This window comes from Carassius auratus, chromosome 16 (assembly GCF_003368295.1).
Source record: "Carassius auratus strain Wakin chromosome 16, ASM336829v1, whole genome shotgun sequence".
Taxonomy (NCBI): domain Eukaryota; kingdom Metazoa; phylum Chordata; class Actinopteri; order Cypriniformes; family Cyprinidae; genus Carassius; species Carassius auratus.
The window spans coordinates 27,341,113-27,363,831 of NC_039258.1; the positions used below are offsets into that span (position 1 = coordinate 27,341,113).

General features: G+C 35.4%; 2 protein-coding genes across 2 annotated transcripts; both read right to left on the reverse strand.

Moving 5' to 3' along the window:
- Positions 1–1,050: 1,050 nt before the first annotated feature.
- LOC113116707 (zinc finger protein 594-like) lies at positions 1,051–7,523 on the reverse strand. The gene is made up of 3 exons (XM_026285021.1): positions 7,261–7,523; positions 6,449–6,522; positions 1,051–4,249 (listed from the first exon to the last, which is right to left on the reverse strand). Exon 3 carries the CDS (start codon positions 3,796–3,798, stop codon positions 2,047–2,049), a length of 1,752 nt encoding a protein of 583 aa, XP_026140806.1. The 5' UTR covers positions 3,799–4,249; positions 6,449–6,522; positions 7,261–7,523; the 3' UTR covers positions 1,051–2,046.
- A 1,653-nt stretch (positions 7,524–9,176) lies between these two features.
- fpr1 (formyl peptide receptor 1) lies at positions 9,177–11,934 on the reverse strand. The gene is made up of 2 exons (XM_026285022.1): positions 11,823–11,934; positions 9,177–11,082 (listed from the first exon to the last, which is right to left on the reverse strand). Exon 2 carries the CDS (start codon positions 11,064–11,066, stop codon positions 9,945–9,947), a length of 1,122 nt encoding a protein of 373 aa, XP_026140807.1. The 5' UTR covers positions 11,067–11,082; positions 11,823–11,934; the 3' UTR covers positions 9,177–9,944.
- Positions 11,935–22,719: the final 10,785 nt, after the last annotated feature.

Genomic DNA, 22,719 nt, shown 5'->3' on the forward strand with positions numbered 1-22,719 from the left:
ATTGTTTTGAACTGTTAATGGATTTTTCTGAAGTGCTTAGGTTCTTCATTGTTTGAGTAAGTGGTGACTAATATGTGTTGACATTACCACAGAACTAAAGACTCTTGCATAGGGTACCTTGTGTTTGTACATGGCACTAGCATTTTAAAGAGCATTGAAATAATAAATTACCCTAAGCAAAAATCTAAAATCCTAGGAATTATTAAAAAGACTGCACTGTCTTGATGTGACAAGCAATGAGTGGCACCATATATTGGTTCAAAATTTGCATTTGGTCAATCCAATGACAAGCGGTCAAATAAGACATTACCCTTTACAACTGGGCCCGACTGAATGAAAACCCTTTGACTTAAAGGGATAATTCAACCAAAAATGAAAATTCTGTCATTAAAGACTCGCCCTTATGTCATTCCAAACCCGCAAGACCTTCGTTCATCTTCAGAACACAAATAAAGATAGCAACGCAACTACCAAATTCAAGGTACGATACGTCAGAACGTCAGCTCCTGCATACTCTCATGAGTGATGGCAGAGACTGACGTAAAGGAGAAGAATTGTCGAACAAGTAATTACTTCTGTTTTCCTTGCACACACACAGAGTATTCTCGGGAATACTCAAGAGTAAGGACCATTTTAACGATGTCCTTACTAGGTTTCTAGATCTTGACCGTGATATTTGCATTGCTGTCTATGCAGACAATGAATACTGAGTTTGCTAAATTACTGCAACAAAATATAGACCAGGGAAATTTGTTTAACATAACCTGAAATAAAGTCAAAGATATGTTTACCAATATTTTCATGCATAAAAACAATTTACAGCTTTGGCACATGAAAGAAAAATTCAACAATTACAAGGCCTTAGAAATGGGAAACAGAATTATCTTTATTTATAAACAACTCAAATCAGAACTTGACTTGGACAAAAATTTTTTACTGATGTAAAAAAAATATGTTTTGGCATCCCCACATATGCAAATTAAGAAAAACAATTTGTACAAAAAAAAAATATGTACACCCTATGTGGTTTGGGGGGGGGGGTTGGGGGGGTAAAATCTACACTGATATAAAAACAAATGTATAGCTAAAATACATACTTTTCTAATCACAACAGGAGTGTGTTCTTGAATCAGCTTTTAGCACAGACAGTTCAAATTACATAATTTACTCCATGATTAATACGTTCTGCTTAGTAAACTTTGAATAAGAATTTGAATTGCTTATCCAAAAACTGGAATTTTGGGGGAAACATATTTCTATACAACAAATGCAATATACACGAGACAACAGTATTCATTTGGTACATCTGAGATTCCAAACGCTACAGAAGCACAACACTCAAAAAAGAAAAAAAAAAAAAAAAACTGAGTTAATTATTATGAGCATTCTGAGAAATTCTCATTTACATTATATCTCATTGTGGACATTCTCTTCTAATTATCAAGTTATTAGAAAGGTTATTTTCCAGGCATTCCAAGCAGAATGGTTTGAGTTTTCGCTGCTTCCAACTTTGTTGCAACTATGTGGGGAGGGCCCTTTTCTTTTCCAAAAGGACAGTCCTGGTTTGCATGAAGACCTAAATGCCTTTGGGGTAAATTATTCTCTGATGCTCGTCAACCGTTTATTTTCAAAAGTATGACATGATTCACTCCTTTTGCTGCTATAACAAGACTCCACTCTTGGAACACTGTTGCAGGGAACTGCTTCACAAGAGACACGAGAATCAAGAAAGTCAAGCAATAACACCAAGCAAAATATTCTGGCTCTCTGTCTGCATTCCCAATTCATCCCAAAGGTACTCAGTAGTATTTCTGTGCATGCCATTCACTTCTTCAACACCTGAAAGAGTAGAGCATTGCTTTGACTAAAGGGCCACTGCCCTGCTGAAATAGAAAAAGGGTCCTCGCTGTTGAAACAAAATTGAAAGCGCATAATATTCCACTTAAGAGTTAAGCATTTTCATTTGTCTTCACTAAAATTGCTGGAATAGCCAAACCTGTTCATTAGATAAGGATGTCCATATACTTTTGGCCATTTTGTGTATCTCTACGTCTCAAAACATTTAGTGGAATCATTCAGTAACTCAGATGACATTCCATTATCAGCATTTTTATCAGGCTTTTCAGCATCAGCATCTCCTTGTTGACTTTTTGAATCAACTTCATTAGTCTCAGAAGGTTTTGTGCCATCATTTTCAGAGTCTCCTTTATGATGATATTCAAGATGGCGATCTAAAGCAGACAGGAATGTGAAGCGGCTTGGACAGAGAGGGCAACTGAGCAAAACCTTGCAGGGACTTCGCTTGTGGTAATACATGTGTCGCCGATAAACACTAAGTAGCCCAAAGACTCTACAACATTCTTTACATTTGTACTTCATCCTTGGTTTGGAAGTTCCTTTAGAAGGAGAACCAATTAACAGGTCATCTGGCTGATTTTCTTCTTCAGGTTTTTCTGGTTTACCATCACTTTCTGTTTGTGGTAATTCTTTCGCAGGTTCCTGTTCACTGGTTTTATCCTCATGTTCTGTCTTTGAATCCCCATGAGCCTTAGGTTGAAGTGCTGAATTGTGGTACATGGCCACATGCCTTGTGACATCACATCTTTGTGGAAAGTGTCTTCCACAATAAACACAGGCATGTAGAGTTCCCTTATGGTAACGCATATGACGAGAGAGACTGCTTGAGTGTACAAACACACGATGGCAGAGTTTGCAGGAAAATATTTTACCACTCAAATTGGCTCTGTTCACACCTCTAGGTCTTCCTTTTATGCTTGGCCTAAGTGGATCAAATCGCAGCTTTTGCCGTTTTGTAACCATTTGTCGCATTACACCATAGTACTGCTGTTTCATCTTAGTTGGTAAACCCGAAGAGTCCTTTACTTCAACATCATCTGGATGCTGTTCTTTATGATGCTCTCTTAAATCTGAAATTTGGTTGAAAGGTTCCCCACACAGGCCACAACAACATGGCTCTTTAACTGAATGAATGCCATTTTTCTTACTTTCTTCGTCCGCAAGCATTTCCTGTTTTTGTGTTTCCTCACTGGATGGCCTGCTGACACGAGAATGACTGTTTAGGTGGCTTTGCAAGTCAGACAACCAAAAAAAGCGCAAGCCACAAATTTTGCAAGGATACCACTTGTCCATGTTATTTCTTTGATTTTCCTCAGATCTACTCAAAGTCTTGGAACCAACAGATCCATGCCACTGCTTTTGATGTGACAGTACGGTCTCCTGTCTTAGGAATCGCTTTCCACAGTGTCCACAGCTATAAAAGCGCTCATGAGCATGGTTTTGAAGGTGGCTCTGCAGACTCTCCCGGTCATTAAACACCTTGCAGCACAGAGTGCATTTGAACCCCTGCTCGAGGGCACGATACTGCTGATGCTGTTGTAAGCTCTTTGGGGTTTTGAACACTTGTCCACATCGTTCACACTTAAACTGAGTACAGTCCTTCTCTGGTATCTTAGATGAAGTCAAGGCTTCTTGATTAGGGGATTGGCACCATAATGCCTTGGATGAAGGTTTTCCAAACAAGAATGCAAAGTTAGACAACACAGATCGATCAACCACTGTGAGCATTCCGTTTTCATGGAGAGCTACCTCAATGGATGCATTGATACAACTACCATTACTTATGCTTAAACCATCAGAGGAAAATATGTCGGTAAGCCCATGAATGGCCATGTGTTCGACTAGTTTTGGGTATTGACTAAACCCTTCACCACACTCTGTGCAGATGAAGGCATCTCCTCCTCCTAACTCCTGCATGTATTCCATTGAGTAAGCCATCATGACAAAGCAAAATGTAGCCTCTTTTGAGGTAAAAATTTCAATCGTTTAGTAAACTGAGAACATGGTATATTATGTGAAATGTAAAAAAAGAAAATATCAAAATATGATAACTGACTATTATAATTTTTTTTTCAGGTAATATTGTGTGTTAAACATCCAATCTCACTTCAGCTGCTATTAAACAAGGCTAAGTTTCCCATATGCATTTAATAAAAAAGCCACAACTGGTCACAGCGTTTCTAAAATGGCAACTTCAATAAAATAGAACATTCCAAAAAGGATTTAAAAAATAAAAAATCTATCCTTATAAGTCTTTGATTGTCAATTTAAACATCAATTCCCCAACTGTGTAGGAAAATGTGATATTGGAGCATAATACAATGATGTAAACCTCGTTATGTATGGCCTGCCTTTTGTTTCAGGTTCTGGCCCGCAATTCAGACATTGCCATCTGTAAAAAATAAAATAAAATAAAAAAGAGAGAGAGAGAAAGAAAAGACACAAATAAATTGTTGCAAGCGGTGTTTTTTGCATAAATAAAATGTTTTATTTCTTCATAATTCATAATGCATATTACTTTTAAGCAATCCACTGAGATTTACAATATTTGGGTAACTCAGCCCAGGGCAGCTATTAGACCAACATCTACATCAACTAAATGAGCCCAATGTGCTACCATTGTGGTATCTGTGGTATAGATGTAGATTTTCAAAATCATTATGAATTTGACTCACAAGCTCTCAATTAAGAGTAATTTGAGTACATTTTGATAATAACGTTCATTTTACTTAAAAAATAAACACTCTCTCAGATAATACTGTGAATTATTTAGGGAAAGTTCTAACTTGGCACATTAAAAAAAGTTAATCTTATAAATTAAAAACAGGGCCCAAACGATTATATAGCTATTTATATAACCAATTATATACAACGGTAATATTTAAAAACATTTTTTAAAACAATATGACTTATAATGAAAGCAACACAATTTCTCACAATGTCTTTCAGTAATTTTTGGTATGTTTCACAAAGAGTATGATATAAATATAAATTACTGAATCCAACTCATACACATTCTTAATGACAGCACAATAAACAGAATAAATATTTTTTTTTACAAATTTGCCATATTTTTGATCTATGAAAAATTTATTTAAGGAATGGCAAACAAATGCTGAAGTAAAAGTATGTAGGTAAGTGTAAATAAATGTAGAATAGCGGTGATTAACAAGCTGTTTGTATAAAATATTCAATAAATATGCACAATTTAGCATGTGAGACCTACTGCTTATCTCATTCAACATGCTTTGCCTATCAAATAACTTTTTTTGTCTTTTAACCCATGTGATAATCATATTACTATTGCTGTGAATATATAATTTGACTGAAATTAATTAATCTTTTTTAACTACTGTTGCTATGATGAGGCCTTAAAGAAAGCTATCAGAGATTGTACTGTCAAAAGGCAGAGCTGCCCTGCACTTGAAGAAAATGTCTTATTTCGGGATTTTTGCAGTAAGCAGTGTTCTAAACCATCACATAAATGAAAAACTGTTTTCTTAAGCTATTTATATTGTAAATAAAGTAAATTTTCTGTAAAGTTGCTTTGAAACAATTTGTATCATGTATAGTGCTATACAAATAAACGGGAAACAAATACGCTGCAAATTTCCCAACATACTACAAACTGTGAATATTAAAAATTAATAAATGTATGGAGAACTTTGCTTGCTAATGGTGTAGCATGTATTGACGGGTTTATTTTATTTATAGGAACAGCAGTTTTGCACCTTAAACAGCCTTCTCACAGGCAATTTTCTGATGTGCATCACTATGATCAGATGATCAGTGTCTACAGCTGCCTCTTAAAAAGTAATAATTAAAACGTCAGATGAAAAAGTAAAAACAAAATATGCACCAAAATATACATACATCAACACACTGTGTGTTATTTATTCTTAAAGTGTTGGAAATATCACAAAACAAATAAATGACCATACAATGTGTTAGTGTTCCTGTAGCTCAATTGGTAGAGCACTGCGCTATTAAGCACAAGGTTGGGGGTTCGATTTCCCGGGAACACATGATAGGTAAAAATTGATAGCCTAAATGCATTGTAAGTCGCTTTGGATAAAAGCGTCTGCTACATTCAGAAATTTAATTTAATTTAATTTACAATGTGCTTATTTATGAATTACAGGAATATTTAATTGGGAAACTCAGAATCCTAGATCATACACAAGTTGTGATGCTGGGAGGGGCGTGTTGATTTGAAACTTTGCAGAAAAACTAATATAATCCAATAAATCTATAATCTATATAGTGATCAGGGACAGGAAAGCAAGTCTGCAGTGAATGGTGCAATGTTCATAACTCTACTTTTACAGTTTGCTTATTGTAACAGTTAGTTTCTTATACCACATACACATAAATAAAAGATTTGTTTTGAATTAAGATGTAGTTATTTGGGTTTGTTTTTCAAAATATAATATTTTTGTTTTGTTTAGCCTACTTCTTTATGTTTCCGACTTGAATGTGTAATGAATGTTCCTTAGGTGCATTGGAATGCACAATTTATTCTCAAGACTCATATTACAAAATATCTAGCAAGTGTACAAAACAGTAAGTAAGGAGTTTAACTTTTACTCACCACAATCCTGATGTTTTAAAAGTGATTACTCCCCCTTTACCAAGGCAAGGATCAACACCCAGTATTTCTAAAGGCTGACAAAAACAAGAAAGCGACGTTAAAGCAGGTAACCTATGTATTGACACTGAACAAGGGTTTGGAATATTTCCTTACTGTATTTACAATAAAACAAAGTTAAAATTGACAGACAAAAGCTCTTATAATGACTAGAAATTAATTTCATGCACAGACATAAAAACAAAACAATTGCATAGAATTAATCTCATAAATGGCTAGAATCTTATGCTGAAACTACATTATCATTACATTTCTCAATTCAGCTCCTTTTTTTCCAAAGGAGTTTACTAGTAGCTTCTTATGTATTGAGTAGCAATAGGTTTATTTATTTATTTATTAGATATGTTTTAATGTTCTTGACATATGATTAAAGCTTCGTGTTATCTTTATAAGTCAAGTAAACAAATAAGGTTGCTCATCGATCTCAAATGAAGGTATAATGGTATCCTTAAAAACAGCAACCGCAAATAAAATAAAGGTAAACTGACGGTAAACGTACAAATCTATAACAACGGAAAGATCGTGAGAAAATGTACAGTTCACTCCAAACTACAACGCGTAAATGACGCAACACCACATCACAAGCCTAAACAACATGCTATGTTAGCAAAGTTGGTTTACATGTAGATTACATACGCGTTACGCTACATAGGCTAGGTAAAGCCCAACCGGCTATGTGTGTGGGACATTCAACAACAGATAAATCCGTGCTTTCATGAAACAGTCTATCTACAAATGAAACAGCCGCGAATTACCTCGTCGATGAATGTCACTTCTGAAGAGGATCAAACGCGTGTAGCAACTTTCCTCTCCTCTCTGTGTAGTGTGAAGCTGTAGAGCGAATTCTATTGAGAATTCAACGTTTATTGTACAAAGGTTTTGTTTTTTGACCGGTCAACTGAACTAGTCGTTGTTTATCCAAAAACAACTCTAAATTGTCAAGAAAAGAACGGGGTAGGAAAGAAAAACGAAACCTTCCTTTTGACAATCTTCTTCGCGTGCGATTAGTTTCGCTGCATTACCGCCACCTATAGGAATGGAGGGTAGATGCCAGCTAATGGGAACACTGTGTATAGCTATGGGGAGAAAGTGTATAAATAATTCTTAATTAATTTAATATTCGGTGCATGCTTGTACTATAAAGGATGGTATCTATCTATCTCTTTGTTGTTTTGAGATAAATTGGCACTGAACTATATGCTATGTACAATTGTCTGTCCTGGAACATTGCAGCAAGACAATTTTGCAGTTTACTTATTCCTGCATGTGCTGTGCAGTGTAGGAGGGTATGGTCATAATATAACTAAGAATTAAATATGAACTGTTTTGGGAAGCTGATTTACCTAATGTGACAGGCAATAATACTTCATTCAAAATAATTCCAGAACAGCTGGAAGAAAAGCATTTTAATGATGCAGCTTTATATACAAAAATCTGTATGAAATTGATTTTTAATACAGCAGAACAATGTTAAATAATATAGAAAGGCATAAAGACATATGTCTAGAAAGACATAGATATGTTTACCACCCCGTTCTTCTAGAGCTAAACTGAGAAAAATCACTGGTACATTGGGGATTACTGTCATCTACTGGACATATAGTTAAAGTACATAGCTTTTAGCTATGACATAATAAACTAACCTTACCAAAGCAGCATTCAAGATGGTTCTGAAGGCTCTGTTTAATTCGCAGGGTCATTGCAGTAATGATAGTGTGATGGTGTGTAATGGTGTAATTCAAGTCATTATGGAATCATAGCACTCTCCTCCCAATATAACCATCAGTGTTAAAAACAATATGTCCCTGCCCAGATCTTTGTCCCCATAGTTCAGCAAAGTAAAGGCTCCCATGAAGATTCAGATTTTAATCATGTGATAATAAAATACCCTATGAAATATTATATATCATAAAATCAAATTTCAAAGTATACAATATAATATGACATTTTCCCTCGTTCAGTTAATGGATTGCCCTAAGAGTGAACAAGTGTGCAAGTTCTTTCTTCTTATATGTTAACACTGTATCTGTGAGTGACAGTCTGGACATGGTGCAAATCTAATTGGTTCTTACAGTCTTAACTAAGGCTATGAGAATCAAGGCTCTCTTTCATTGATTCTGACCATAGCAATACAATCAGAATCTGTTACCCATTTCAAAAACTGAAACCGAATGGACCACCATCTTTCATGAATCTCTTGTGAGAAGGTAAACATTTAAGCTAAAAACCAACTTGCATTTTATGATAAAATATATCTCCTGTTCTTGAACAAAAATCATTGTTGCATTTAAAAAAAAATCTTTTGTTCTGACTGCACTTTGCATTATTATATCAAAAGAGTAGACTTAACACTCCAAAAATATACACATATTAAATTTAAATGTCTGTAAATTGCATTTCGGGGCTTTTTTCAATACAATAGTCTTAGAGGAGATCCATAGGTTCTTTGAATAAATTAATAAAGTGACCTCTTTAGACACTTAGTATAATTTAGTTGAATAGAAACAGCACGCATTAACATACATTAAATTATTAAATATCTTAGATTATTCATGTAATTTTCACATTTGAAAAAGAAAATGTAAAAAAAACTAAATATTATCTTGAATTAATGTTCAGTTTTGGATTATATCTATATCAAGACCTCCACAGACAATAAGAACAGAGTGAGGAGCTTCATCAGTATGTTTATTTTGCTTCAGCTTTTTGCTTAATTCTTTATATGCATCAACAAACTTAATACTATTTTATATGAAATAAAAGATACTTCATAAAAATTATGTGCAGACAATAGTTATACAGTAAAGAAACAACAAAAAGCCATTCTTGCATCACATGCACAATACATGTAAAAACTTCATTCTAATTTGCTCATACATGGCCTACAAAACCAAGTTTTATTTTTCAAATACTTTATGGGTATATAATTAAATCTCCCTCTCTCTTACACACAAACAATTTCTGTGTATTGTGGGGACATTCCATAGACTTCTATTCTTTTTATACCAACCAAACAATATTTACTATCCCTATCCCAAACCTAACCCCTACAGAAAACCAGTTTGCATTGTTACACTTTCAGATAAACATCATTTACTATTTTTTTTATTTTTTCCCCTCATGAGGACCACAGGCCAGTCCCCACAATGTCTCTTGGTCCTCACAATATAGCATTAACAAGTACACACACACACACACACACACAGACACACACACACACACACACACACACACACAAATGTATATAATAATTCTGCATCATATAAGCATATTCCCATAAGAGCAAGGCAGTGTTTTAGTGTAAAGCTTCAAACCATTTAAATTTCGTTTGATCCAGTTCTTCAGGTTACTGTGTTTCATTTTTATTTAGTATGGCATTATCACATGAGACACTCTGTAAAGTCCTCCTTCAGAAAAGTGCTTCATTTATGCTATGCAATTATACTTCTGCATCAGAGAAGGACTTGCTCCCGTTCTCTTTGTAACGAATGGTGGGCATTGAATTTGTGCAGGTATTTGTACGTGAAACTTCCTCAGTGAAAGCGGTTTCCAAAACTTTTAGGATTGACTTGCGCACCTTGTCTTTAAAGTCTTGTCCCATGAAAACATACAACAGTGGGTTCAGGCAGCTGTTTAAGAAAGCCAAACTGGTCGCAATGGGAATTCCAACAGTGGTGACATATTGCAGGGTGGGGCTGTATTTTGTTCCCATGTGGTTTACCATCTCAATGAGCACCAGGATATGGTAAGGAGCCCAACACAGAAAGAAGGCGGTGATCACTGTAGCCATGATTTTGAAGGGACGTCCAGTTCTGCCAGACATAGAACGGTTTCTTTGGAGACGATGGATGATGACTGCATAGCAGGAGACGATGATCACAAAAGGCATCACAAAGCCTATGATGAAACGGGTAATGATCATGGCACGATGCCGTAGAATACGGAGCTCCACCACCTCTGGTGTATCATAGTCATCAGAGAATGCAAAGTTGTTGAAGCAGTTGATGATGTTTGGGTTACTGTGGTCGGGTGCAGTGTCCTTGAAGACAAAGTAGGGTGAGCTCAGCACCAGGGCAAATAACCAAACTCCAAAGCTCACCACAGAAGCTCGGCTCACATTCCGATGGTTTTGTGCCCAGATTGGACGCACCACAGACACACAGCGGTCAATGCTGATCACAACCAGGATGTACACACTGGCAAACATGTTGAGGAAACTGAGAGTGCTGTTGAATTTGCACATGAACTGACCAAAAGGCCAGTGGAAACCCATAGCTGTATAAACCACGCTGAGAGGGAGGAAGGCAGTGAAGAGGAAGTCTGCTACAGCAAGGTTCAGAAACCAGACTGTGTTTACTGTCCTTTTCATTTTGAATCCAGTAACCCAAATGACAATGCCATTCCCCACAACTCCAAGTACAAAAGCCAGACTGTAGACTATCAGTGACATGATGTTCAGAGATCTCCTGAGATCTGTATCTTCATCATAATCATCATAGTCCTCTTCATACTCGGATGAGTTGTAACTGAGAGGACTGTTTGTAAAATTGTATGGATCCATTATTGTACCTTCAAACCTAGGTTGACAGAACAAGTATGGTATTTAGTAAATATTTGTAAGCATTCAAATATACCAAAATTTGCTCTAGACAGAAAAGGAACGAACTAACGAACATGTTATTCTGCTTTTGTCCACTGGAGGACAGATGTGGAGTTATAAAGTGAGGCTTTGCAAAAGAAAAGCTCTGAACATCATCTGAAAGCATTTTCTATACTCGGCCATGTAAAATGTCACATTGGAAATGTTCATCTATTCAGATACGTAATTTTCTTGTTTTATGGTGAACATGTGACATCTATTTACAGTAAATTAAACTAAACTCATGCAAACCCCCCCCCCCCCCCCCCCCCAAGTTTTTATAGCAGCAGCTTTTATTGCAAAAGGCTATAGCAGATATAGCCTAAAGGGAATGTCGTTTTATGTAAAAATTTAGCAAATTATGTTAGGCTAAATTAAATATATGTATATGTGATTCACAGAGAAAAAACCCAGATAAATCTAGGCTGTCCACAAAATGCAAATGTTTGACTCATTCATGCTACTGTTAAACCATTAAAACGGTTAAATGCAAACTGCAGAGCTCAATTTTTTTTTTCTTTCTTTTCTATAACAGTTCTAATAGTCAGAGTTAAAAACTATGGAATGATGCTCAAATGGCTGTATCATAGAAATGTTTGTACAATCAAAAAATATATTTAATCACATCTAAAAGTTTCATTTCACAATAAGAAAATACTATTAAAGCGTGCTGCTTACCTAGAGTTGCCTAATAAGTGACTTCCACAAAATAAATCGATCACACCTGTGACTCGATCGCGAGAGCAAGACTGCAGTAATCTCTCGTGTTTCTTGTCGGAGAAACACAAACCCAAGTTGGAGTGACGTCACATTACCACCCTCTTAGTTCTACTTGGTTATTGTAGCTGCTCCCTTTTCTATCACAATTTTATAGTAGCTATTTTTCTTGAAGGTTTGACCAAAGCAGTGTGTTTATGTAGCGTACATAATGCACTGATACTGTCAGACTAATCATTTGTGGAGACGATAAGCCTCTTCTACGGGTTATAACTTGCCGAATATTTCCAACATTTGAGAGCCGCGGAATGACTGCGGTTTCCCGAATGCGTTACAGCAATCTGCCATTCCCTGACAAAAACAGTATGTTTGGAAAAACGAGTTAGGCGATCTCTTAAGGGAAAATTGAAGCACAAAATGAGGTTCCATTTCTTTAACGGAGGGGAGGGGGTTCAGAGTTAAAAAAAATGCATGAAATATTATTCTATTGTCTATTTATTATTATTATTATTATTTCTTTTTTTACAAGTTATAATTTGTTATACTTTCATAAATCTTTCAACTTTTATAATGTTTCAGATGATCTAGTTTCATACCTGAAACTAACAGACACTTAACAGAAGGCTAAATAACATTTTACTTACACGCTTACTTCTCCTAACACCCTAAATATTTAATGCAATGACTCTTTATTTGGTTTTCCAACATGTTTTCTTCGCTGGTCCAAAGAAATGTTTGCTTGTGGTTCAAATGCAGGCCTTGCATTGACTGGTGAATAAATGAACATGCATGTGTCTTGTTTTTCTCAGCAGGACATATGACAAGTCTAGTCACTGCATCTGTTTACGATTTAAGGTGGCCACAGCTGCCCTGTGTGTCATTGTGGCTCTGTTGATTCGTCCATTTGTATTCAAAGGAAAACATGACCAGCAGGTTGTAAATATATATTTTAGAGTGGACAGGGTTCCCAAGAGCCTTGAGATCATTTATAATGCACAGAAGTTATAATCACTTATGGTAATTATGTCATTGTATAGAAATCAAGACAAAGTTTAATCAGATCCAATCAAAGCTAAATATTTACGAGTTTTTAAAGAGACTCTGCAAACACTGAATGCTGACACAACTTACAAAAGGGGCTCTGTCATAATTTTGTCTTTCTGGCCAAACTAAACACAGGGATGAGCAGACAGAGACAGTTTTGTTCTCTGCTTAGTTTGGAATACAAACAATATGATTATGTCACATCCCAAAAAGAGTATCAAATGCATATGTAAAAATATTATTAAAGAGTGTTTGTACAATTACAAGCTTATCTATATTTATGCTCCTAACATTTTGAAGAAATTATTTTATTTGAAGATTTTTGATGCACATGAGTGTTTCAGAGATATCCCTCACATCATTTATGTTTGTTGCATGCTTCATCACTTGTAAGTCACTTTTAATTATTCAATGTAGCCTACATAAGATGCTGTATTATGTATGGACCCATTCCACTGTGTTTTCTCTGCACTAAAAACATGTGAAAATGAAGTCTCATTCAAAGTTTTGTGATAAGACCACTGAAAAACAAACAAAAAGGCAAAAAACATATATAAAGTATACAATTAAAAAGTCTAATAATTGATATGCATTCATAATAAAAGTAATGTAACAGTATTTTAAGTAATGCACACCAAACACAACTCGGTTGGCCTGTTATGATGCCAGGTTTTAAGTTAAATCAGTTTTTACCACCTGGAATGAATAAAAAGGAGTTTAGAAAACTCTTTCAGAAATTAAACTCATAGTTCAAGTTGTCTTTTATTGCACAATATTAATCTGAACTACAACAAGCTTGCTTGGACGATATAGCCACATGCATTTGTCAAAATTTGCGAACACAGCAATGCCTGTGAAACATAAGAAAAGCATAATCAATCCAAGATGTGGAAGGTTGCAGTGTAGGTGGATGAGTGCTGTGAGATTACAGTTCCCTTTCCACCCCTTCTTCCCATGGAGGTTACAGAAACCGGACGGCTTCTTTTAAGACACACCCAACCTACAGAGATGAGGACAGGCTCTGGAACCCCCTACGTGCCTTAATTTATTATACACCCTCGTAGCAGAGACATGCACGTTGCTGTGTGGGTGTATTGTGAATACTGGCAGCCAGTATGTGAACCTTTTTCTGGGCCTAGAGCTCTCTGGGGTTCAGGAAGTGTTTGCCCTGGACATCTGTGAGAATGAAACAATATTGGGAAATCTTTATTAACAGCAGTCGCAAACCTTTTGGAATCATCTGTGAAATGTTTTTGTATTTAATGATAGATGTGGACCCCCCCCCCCCCAAAAAAAAAAATTACAGATTGGAAAATGTATTTGTTGCAAGAGGCATGTCAATCTTATCACACTGATCTAAATGCCAAGTTATACATTTAATCTAGATTATGAAGTAAACATACAGAATTGTACTGGTAATGTGGTCTCTTTGTGCAATTGCTGATAATATGTTGTTTCTGCACATTGTATATTGCATTGTAAAGATTGTTGGTCACAGGATGGCATGTAAAATGCACTGTTCTGCAGAAAAACTAAACAACCTCAGAGACAAAAATAAACATAGAATAAATAAAAGCATACTGAATAGTAGGGGATATATAAAAAGGTCTATAGTTGTCTGGGAGGAAAGCAGTGCTCAAAAGGCAAACAAGCAATGGTGAAACTTTAAGAGACAATCTAACCATGCATTCTGTACAGAGGATTTAACAACAGTTTCAACTCTACCTTTTACTATTATTCTTTTAATCATATTTATTTATGTATGTATTTATTTGTTGGGGATCAATAGATAAAAAAAACAGCTTCCAATTGTTAACAACTATTGTTAGGATCATCTCTCCCAAGGTCACTCAAGGTTCCAGCAATTATCATCATCACCCACTTGCATCAAGATCTTCAAATCACATTCTGTTTGTCAGATGGCTCATTATAAGGTGCACACAAGAGATGGCCAATTTCAGCCCACAACCTAAATGACATGAATCAGAGACAGAGATTATGCAATATTCTATTCAAAGCTGCCTTAGTATACAAACATGCAGAATGAAGTTCTCAGCTGCAACTAACCACAAGTTAAGAAAACCTTTAGTCATAATTTTAAGGGTATTATTACTAACACCCTGTTTATAAAGGGTCATTGCATTCAGTCAAGCCAGAATCACATAAAACCATCATAGGCACTGAGGTTTTTTTACAGTAGACTGCTGCCATTTACTATTTCTATGATTGTTCCGAGAGCAAGAAAAATTATAAGAAAAGACTTAGGTTAACGTTAGGTTAACGTTCATTTCCAGACACGCTTGGTTCAGATGGGTGTGAGGATTTCTTAACCTTCACACTTTGGGGTTTGCTGCAGACACCAAGAGAAAATTACTGTTGGCCATTCTTGCTTTTAAATTCCTCTGACTTCAAAATGAATTGCACCCGTCAAATGAACCGTTCTAGTCCTCAAAGAGCATAAGCAACCAATCTGAAAATCTTGCACACTGCCAATACAGATGTGCAGAGGAAGATAAAGTTAGAACGAAAGAAAAAACTTGAAGACAGGAAGAGGGGATAGGGGGAGCGGAATGAGGAATAGGAGGGTGTGGAAGCTTAAGTGATTAAATGCATCATTTGTTTTGCAATAGTGCACTACCCACATATTATTATTTTTTTTTAAACTGAATTTAAATTTCCCTTATCATGTTATTTCTATCTTGGCAAATGCAGATTGTTGCATATTAGGAAGCAGAGGAAAAATATTGAGATTGGATCTTTTACAATATCCAGGTGAGATTAAAGACCGCACAATGTTCCTATCCCTCCCTACATAAATATTGCAGTAAGAAATATGTTTTAATTAAACAGTACGTTAAAGCAATAGCTTACATTGTGCAATATCATCCTATCAAAAGGTCAGAAATGTTGCTGATTCATATTTAATTCATGCTACATGAACATCAAGATTAAATACTGTTTTTGCACTGCAAATTTTCATTAAGTTTAGCTTTTTTAACTGATTGTCTTAAGTTTTCTCATAAAGCTGTTATGAGTCATTCATAATGATGGTGTCTGGATGGGATATTAATAGATCCTATAGTTTGCGGGCACCCAGGTCTTTCAAACTTGCAATTTGGTCAGTCAACATAAATACCAATTTGGGTGCAACAACCAGCGGGACTGTGGGGCAGAGAGTTAGTTTGTGCCTGGGCTGGGGGCTTGGTTGGAGTAGATTCTTTTGTGCAGATGATGCCAGGGTGTGGTCACGAAGTAAACAGATCCAATGGGCTGAAAATGAACTTGCTCTGCTCTCATTTTGTGGCAGTGAACAATCTAATGAGGCACTGTACAGACTTCCACCCAGTGTTTATGTAGCTGTTAGGGGAAAATACTCATAACCCTATTCTAGTTCCAGCCCTCATTTTAGCAGGGCAAACATTCCTACTGAAAAGAGACAAGAAACATTTTTGAATCCTTTTTGCTGCAACCAGCTGGATTTCTTCTGGAAAGTAACACTGACCAGAAACCTCTTTTCCTGCTTTCTTTCTAAAATTAACACTAGTGCATGTGCTCACATTTAGCTGCACACTCCATTTACTATTTGATTTTTAGGCCTTTATTGTCAGAGAATCGTTTTGCTGATTTTACTGTAAACATATTACCGAAACTGTCAGTTGCAGTTGATCCTGTAACCACGCTGAAAGGCATCAAGGTTAAGGGTGCATTTCCAATTCAAGTCAACTTCAGGATTTGGGTGGATAGGGAGGGTAGAGTGGTGCATTACAGCTGTGAAGAGGTCAAGAATTTTGTTATTGAGTCAGATTTTCTCCCCACTTTTGCTTTGCCTGTCTGACCAAAAATCAACATGGAGCAAATGCTGGAGTTTTATTTTTTTGCCAGACCCACTTCCTCTTACTTGTCTCAACTTTCAGCCACAGTCTTTGTAAACAGTGACACAAATATATAAGACTTCACCACAGTGACCGCAACAGGGCTGACTGATGTATAGTTACAACGTACTCTCAGAAAACCTGAAAAACTTTCTGCATTAAGCAGCATATTGGGATGTACTGAGAAAGTGTCCCTTAGTGATAATACAGACTGAATGAAGAATAAGGCTCTTTGTTTTTCACATGAACACAACCATAAGAAACCACATGAGAAATGCACATATGCATTTTAGGGAGGGGAAAATCGGAGCCAGGCAACTGGCATATGGACAAAGTCAATAAACTTTGCCGTATACACACAAGAGAGGACAGTGAAATTTTGTCTTCCCACTTTTTTTTACTTCCTCCATTGACCACATTCAGCAAACACTGTTTCATCGTTCGAAAAAGGCAGCATCTGTTAGGCACATGCTGCTTTTTTGTGAGAGCACTGAGCCATATTTTTCAGTTTCAGTTCCACATCTGTGATACTCGGTGTGGAAGTTAACACAATGTCATTTGGGAGAGAAATGCCATAGCTATAGCTAGTCTTTTACACAACATATGACTTTTAAAAAATCAGCAACTTTAAAAAGGATGATGCATGAAACTTTCTATTGCCAACATCTGCACTATTGTTCAACTTTGTTGTGGTTTGCGTGTTTTCATGTGCATCTGTCCTGTTGTAGTATTTCCGGTTTTCCTCCCACTCATTTTTTCCTTTTTTTTTCTACTTTTTTTTTCTTTTTTTCTTTTTTTGGTCCATTCATATGTTGTCTAAACTTTTTGTCAGGTAGGCTGTATTTGTGTAATTGTGATATGGTTAAGTTTTGAGTTTTAGTCTGATTATCTTGTTTCTTGGACAACTGAGAGACACTATTTGCGACCCGGACCACAAAACCAACCATAAGGCTAGATTATAGCCGAATAAATAAGCTTTTTTTTGATGTATGGTTTGTTATGATATAGGACAATATTTGGCCGAGATATAACTATTTGAAAATCTGGAATCTGAGGGTGCAAAAAAATAAATAAATAAAAAAATAAAATATTGATAAATCTGCCTTTAAAGTTGTACAAATGAAGCTCTTAGCTATGCATATTACTAATTAAACATTTACAGTAGGAAATGTATAAATATCTTCAAGGACCATGATTTTTATCTGCCTCAAATTAACACAATTTTTTTTTGTGCACATAATAAGAATTATGCACATCTTGAAGTTTTATTCTATATCAGAAAATTCCCATCAAAATAGGTGGATCATGAAAACATAGCTAGTGACTGAACCTTTATGTGACAGAAATACAGTACACTTAGACTTACACTCACACAAACACGCTGCAATTGTTTTTCACTACATTTAAAGTTCTAATAAAACAATTTAATGTTTGTTTTTGTGTGTGAGTTTGGCAGATAATTCAGCAAATGACCTCTTATTGTTAGATCTAACTCTTTGTATTTGACATAATCTGTGATTATGGAGGACACATCTAAGTGAGTTCTAACTGTAGCAGACAAATGTGACTACTCTGTATCAAAATTTGATTTACTGATTCTCAAATAAAAAGTGTTACGATCAAAGTTGCTCTACTAAATTGTCTGCAATTTGAAAGTATCTTATTATTGTAACCTCAACTTATTCCACATTAAATTAAATGGACATTGGATTTTGGATGTTTTTTTCCGGCAAGAAATTAATTTGTTGGTTTATCAAAAGTTTATCAAAATTAATTTTCTGTGGTTTGCGCAATGAAGTGATAATGAGATAACTTCCTATTGTTGCCCAGCAGTCATCATCAGCAATAGTTTCTCTCTCTGCTTTCAACATTCGGGAAATGCAGATGTGTTTGTGCGTCTTTTACCCTGAATTCTTAGATTTAAAAATAACAAGCATGCAATTCTAAAGAAAGAGAGGACCAAAAAAAGAGCATTAAAGAAAAAAGCAAAATAGCATCTATTTTCTTCATTATACCAATGCCCAGAACTTCTTACGATGGCCTTTGAAGTTCAACAATAAAAGCAAGTCAGCTATGACATAAAGAGCGCAGAGAAGTGAACTTGCCAATACTGGATGGGAATGCATTATATTTAAAAGTTAAGTACATATAATCATGGGGTTTGTGAAATGTACCCTTACAGCTGACTATTTTTCTGTCTGCCACTGATAAACACCTTGGCACATGTGTTTATACAGTAGAGTGCCTGACAATCTGCTGCCTACAATATGCAGCAATTACTTATTACATGAATTATTAATAGGATACATTCATGACTTTATTTAAAACAAACAAAATAAATACATTACTAAATTACGTGTGACAGTGATTATTTAGGTTTTTTCTTCTGAGGCTGCTGTCAGGAAATACAGAGAATTACATTTGAGATTGAAGATCGTTTTAGAAATGTCTAAAAACAATCAAAACTGCACTGCTCGACTTGAGTTTAACAGTTTTTTTGGAGATTAAACATTTCTTCAAATTGAAGTTTTTTAAGAACACCAAGCATTTTAAAAAAAAAATAATAATATGAGAAAACAGTGATAGAAAATGTTGTGTCTGAGTGAAAAGCAGTTATAGAATATCAAAATAAATGCTAGTATAAGCGCACAACAAACAGCTCTTGAAGTGTTGTACTTCCACACGAGACCTACAGTACACTAATAACAGCTCTCTGCATTCCCTAAGATATACAATTATTGTCATTTGCCACAAATTAGGGTTTTGAAAGACATATTATTATGACGAAAGTGAGATCACATTTTGAGAAAAAGAGGCATTAGTCACAAATTACCCATGAAAATGTAAAAGTAGGATAGAAGAAATCTAATTCAGACTGACAATGTCAATGCCATTGAGCTGTCTATCATGTGGATTTGACAGTGAAGTGTTTCACAATATATTGCATATTTTCAGAACTTGAAACTCCCACTATATCCCACTAGGAAGTGAGGCAAAGATAAAGAGAGGTGAGACATGGTCTCTGTTTGGGGTTCTCTGAAGACCATGTGTGCTGCTGTATTGTGAATCATTTGCAGAGGTTTGACTGCACATGACTGAAGCCCATCTAGAAGAGCATTGCAGTTATCCAGCCTAGAAATGAAAAGGGACTGGACAAGAAGTTGCACATGCTCTGTTAAGAAGTTCCTAATCTACCTGATATTGTGGAGTGCAACTATGCATTGAGCTGACTTTGCAATGTGGTCTTTGAAGGTTAGCTGACATTCTAAAAATTCCCCCTGAAAATAGTATACACAAAATCCCCATATCAACGCATGCACAGACATTTCTAAACATGACTGACCATATAGCATATTAAAAACATTGCAATTTGTTTTAATAGACCAGCATGTTATTGTCAGATCTGGGAGTCTTAATTTCCACCAATGAGCCACGGAAGGTATTTCAACATTAAAATCCTTTTCTTAAAGAAAGCAACAAAACAGACAAATCTTCAGTCCAAGAAGGATCAAAAAGGCGAAAAATAATCTCCAAAACTAAAACTCAGGGAAAAGACAGCAAAAATAAAGTGACAGTGGAAGTGACATGACTTTCAGCCAAGTATGGTGACCCATACTCAGAATTCGTGCTCTGCATTTAACCCATCCAAAGTGCACACACACAGAGCAGTGAACACACACCCAGAACAGTGGGCAGCCATTTATGCTGCAGCGCCCGGGGAGCAGTTGGGGGTTCAATGCCTTGCTCAAGGGCACCTAAGTCATGGTATTGCAGGTGGAGAGAGAACTGTACATGAACTCCCCCCACCCACAATTCCTGCCTGCCGGAGACTCGAACTCACAACCCTTCAATTGGGAGTCCAACTCTCTAACCATTAGGCCACGACTTCCCTAAAACACTGAAAAACAACCCAAAAAGGCTTTCAAAGTATAGTTCTTTAGAACTAGAGCAGACTTATAGCAGTAACTTGCTCAGGAACCACAATAACCAAACAAAGATACAAAGGAAGTGATCAGCTTAAATACACAACCCAGAATGAGGCACATGTGAAAATACTAGCACTGATAACAAGAGGCACAAGATTGACTTGAAAGTACCATTGTTTAAAACTTAATAAATCATTACAAAACAAAAACTCTCACAGTTATGTAATGGTTTTAACAGCCAGTGTTGCTATTTCAAGTTCCTAACCCTTACCAAAAAGTAGTATACTTCCAAGTTTATTTTATAAGTATACTTAAGTAAAGTTAAGTAAAGTTCAAGTATACACTTGTGTGTATTGTTTCAATACTCATTGGGACTCTAAAAAGAATACTTTATAAAAGTAGCAAGCTTTGAGTACACAACTAGTTTACCTCTAAGTTTGTAGTTTTTACTGCAATTATACTAACAGTGAACTTATAGGTATACTGATAGTTTACTAATTAAATACTTTGTACACTTTGAAGTATAGTTTCAGTAAACTACCAGTCTAGTAATTTGATACTGCAAGTATACTCGTAAGTTTTCTTTAATCTTTACATCATACTTTAAGTATACTACTATGTCCCTGTTTAGGTTTGAATTTGTATATATTTTATATGAATATCTGAACATACAAAACATCCAAAGAAAGAACAGGGTATCTGCTTGTAAACAAAAACATTTTATTCTAGCTTCACGCATTATTTTTTAAACATTTTAATATGGGTAAGTTTCATAAAAAATAAAGAAATACAATTTTGAAACAAAAGCTGAAAATAGACTATGAATTGGATTCAGATTGATAATCAAAATGCAGATGGAGTCGACCAACACCCCTTCATCGGTCGACATTTTATTCCATAACGTTACAGTATTGATGCTGTTTCATTTATACTTAAATGTCATTTTAAGTATTTCTGAGGATTACATAAAGCCCATTTCTAAGAAAGTAAGCTAAAAGCATACTTCCCTGTTTTTAGTTTAAAAGAATTATACTAATAGCACACTTGAATAAACTTATAAAGTTATTGCAGAATCTTGACAACCTTCAACGAAACATTCATATTTATAGATTATTTAGAGTATTTAAGGTTGAATAAAATATACCCTTACACATTTATTTATAAATCATAATAAAAACAATGTAAAGGTAACCTCCATATATGTAAAAATTACACTGAATCAGCTATGCTACATTTTTGGTTTGACAGATGAATATTCATTCCACTCAGAAAATACACCCTGAACACTCTTGGTCTGGGTGCCTTTTAGACTCTGTAGTAGGTAAAAACTTTTTCTTTAAAAACTTAAGTTTAAAAATAGCTTAATAGTCAGACTATATTGTTCCATTTACCATTTATTGTCTTTCAGTAAAGTTTGTTTTCACTTGATACGTATAGACGGTGGTTTTCAAACTGGTTCTGCAAGCACCCCTAGCACGTCACATTTAGGTATATAAATCTATATCTGACACACCCACTTCAGTCTCTTCTAATGAGCTGATGAGTTGGGCGCGACTGAGTCATCACGAGATAACGCGGCGCTGCCCTCTGCTGGGACAATATGTTAATACAGCAACGCTGTATTGCAGTAAAACTAATTCATTGTTCATTGTTATGAACTCAAAAAGAAATAAATAAATAAACAAGAAAAAAATAAATAAAAAAACAATATATATATATATATATATATATATATATATATATATATATATATATATATATATATATATATATATATATATATATATATATGTATATATATATATATATATATATGTCTTTTTTCTTAAATGTGTGTGTGTGTGTGTGTGTGTGTGTATTAATGCTGAAGAAAACATTTTGAATAGTGAAGTCAGCTGTAACTATAAATGTCAGTCACTGGAATATAGATGACTGCTTAATATCTTCTAAAACTTTATTGTGATGCTCCGCCAGCAGAAATGATGACTAACAACTAGGCAACTCATCCCCTTAACC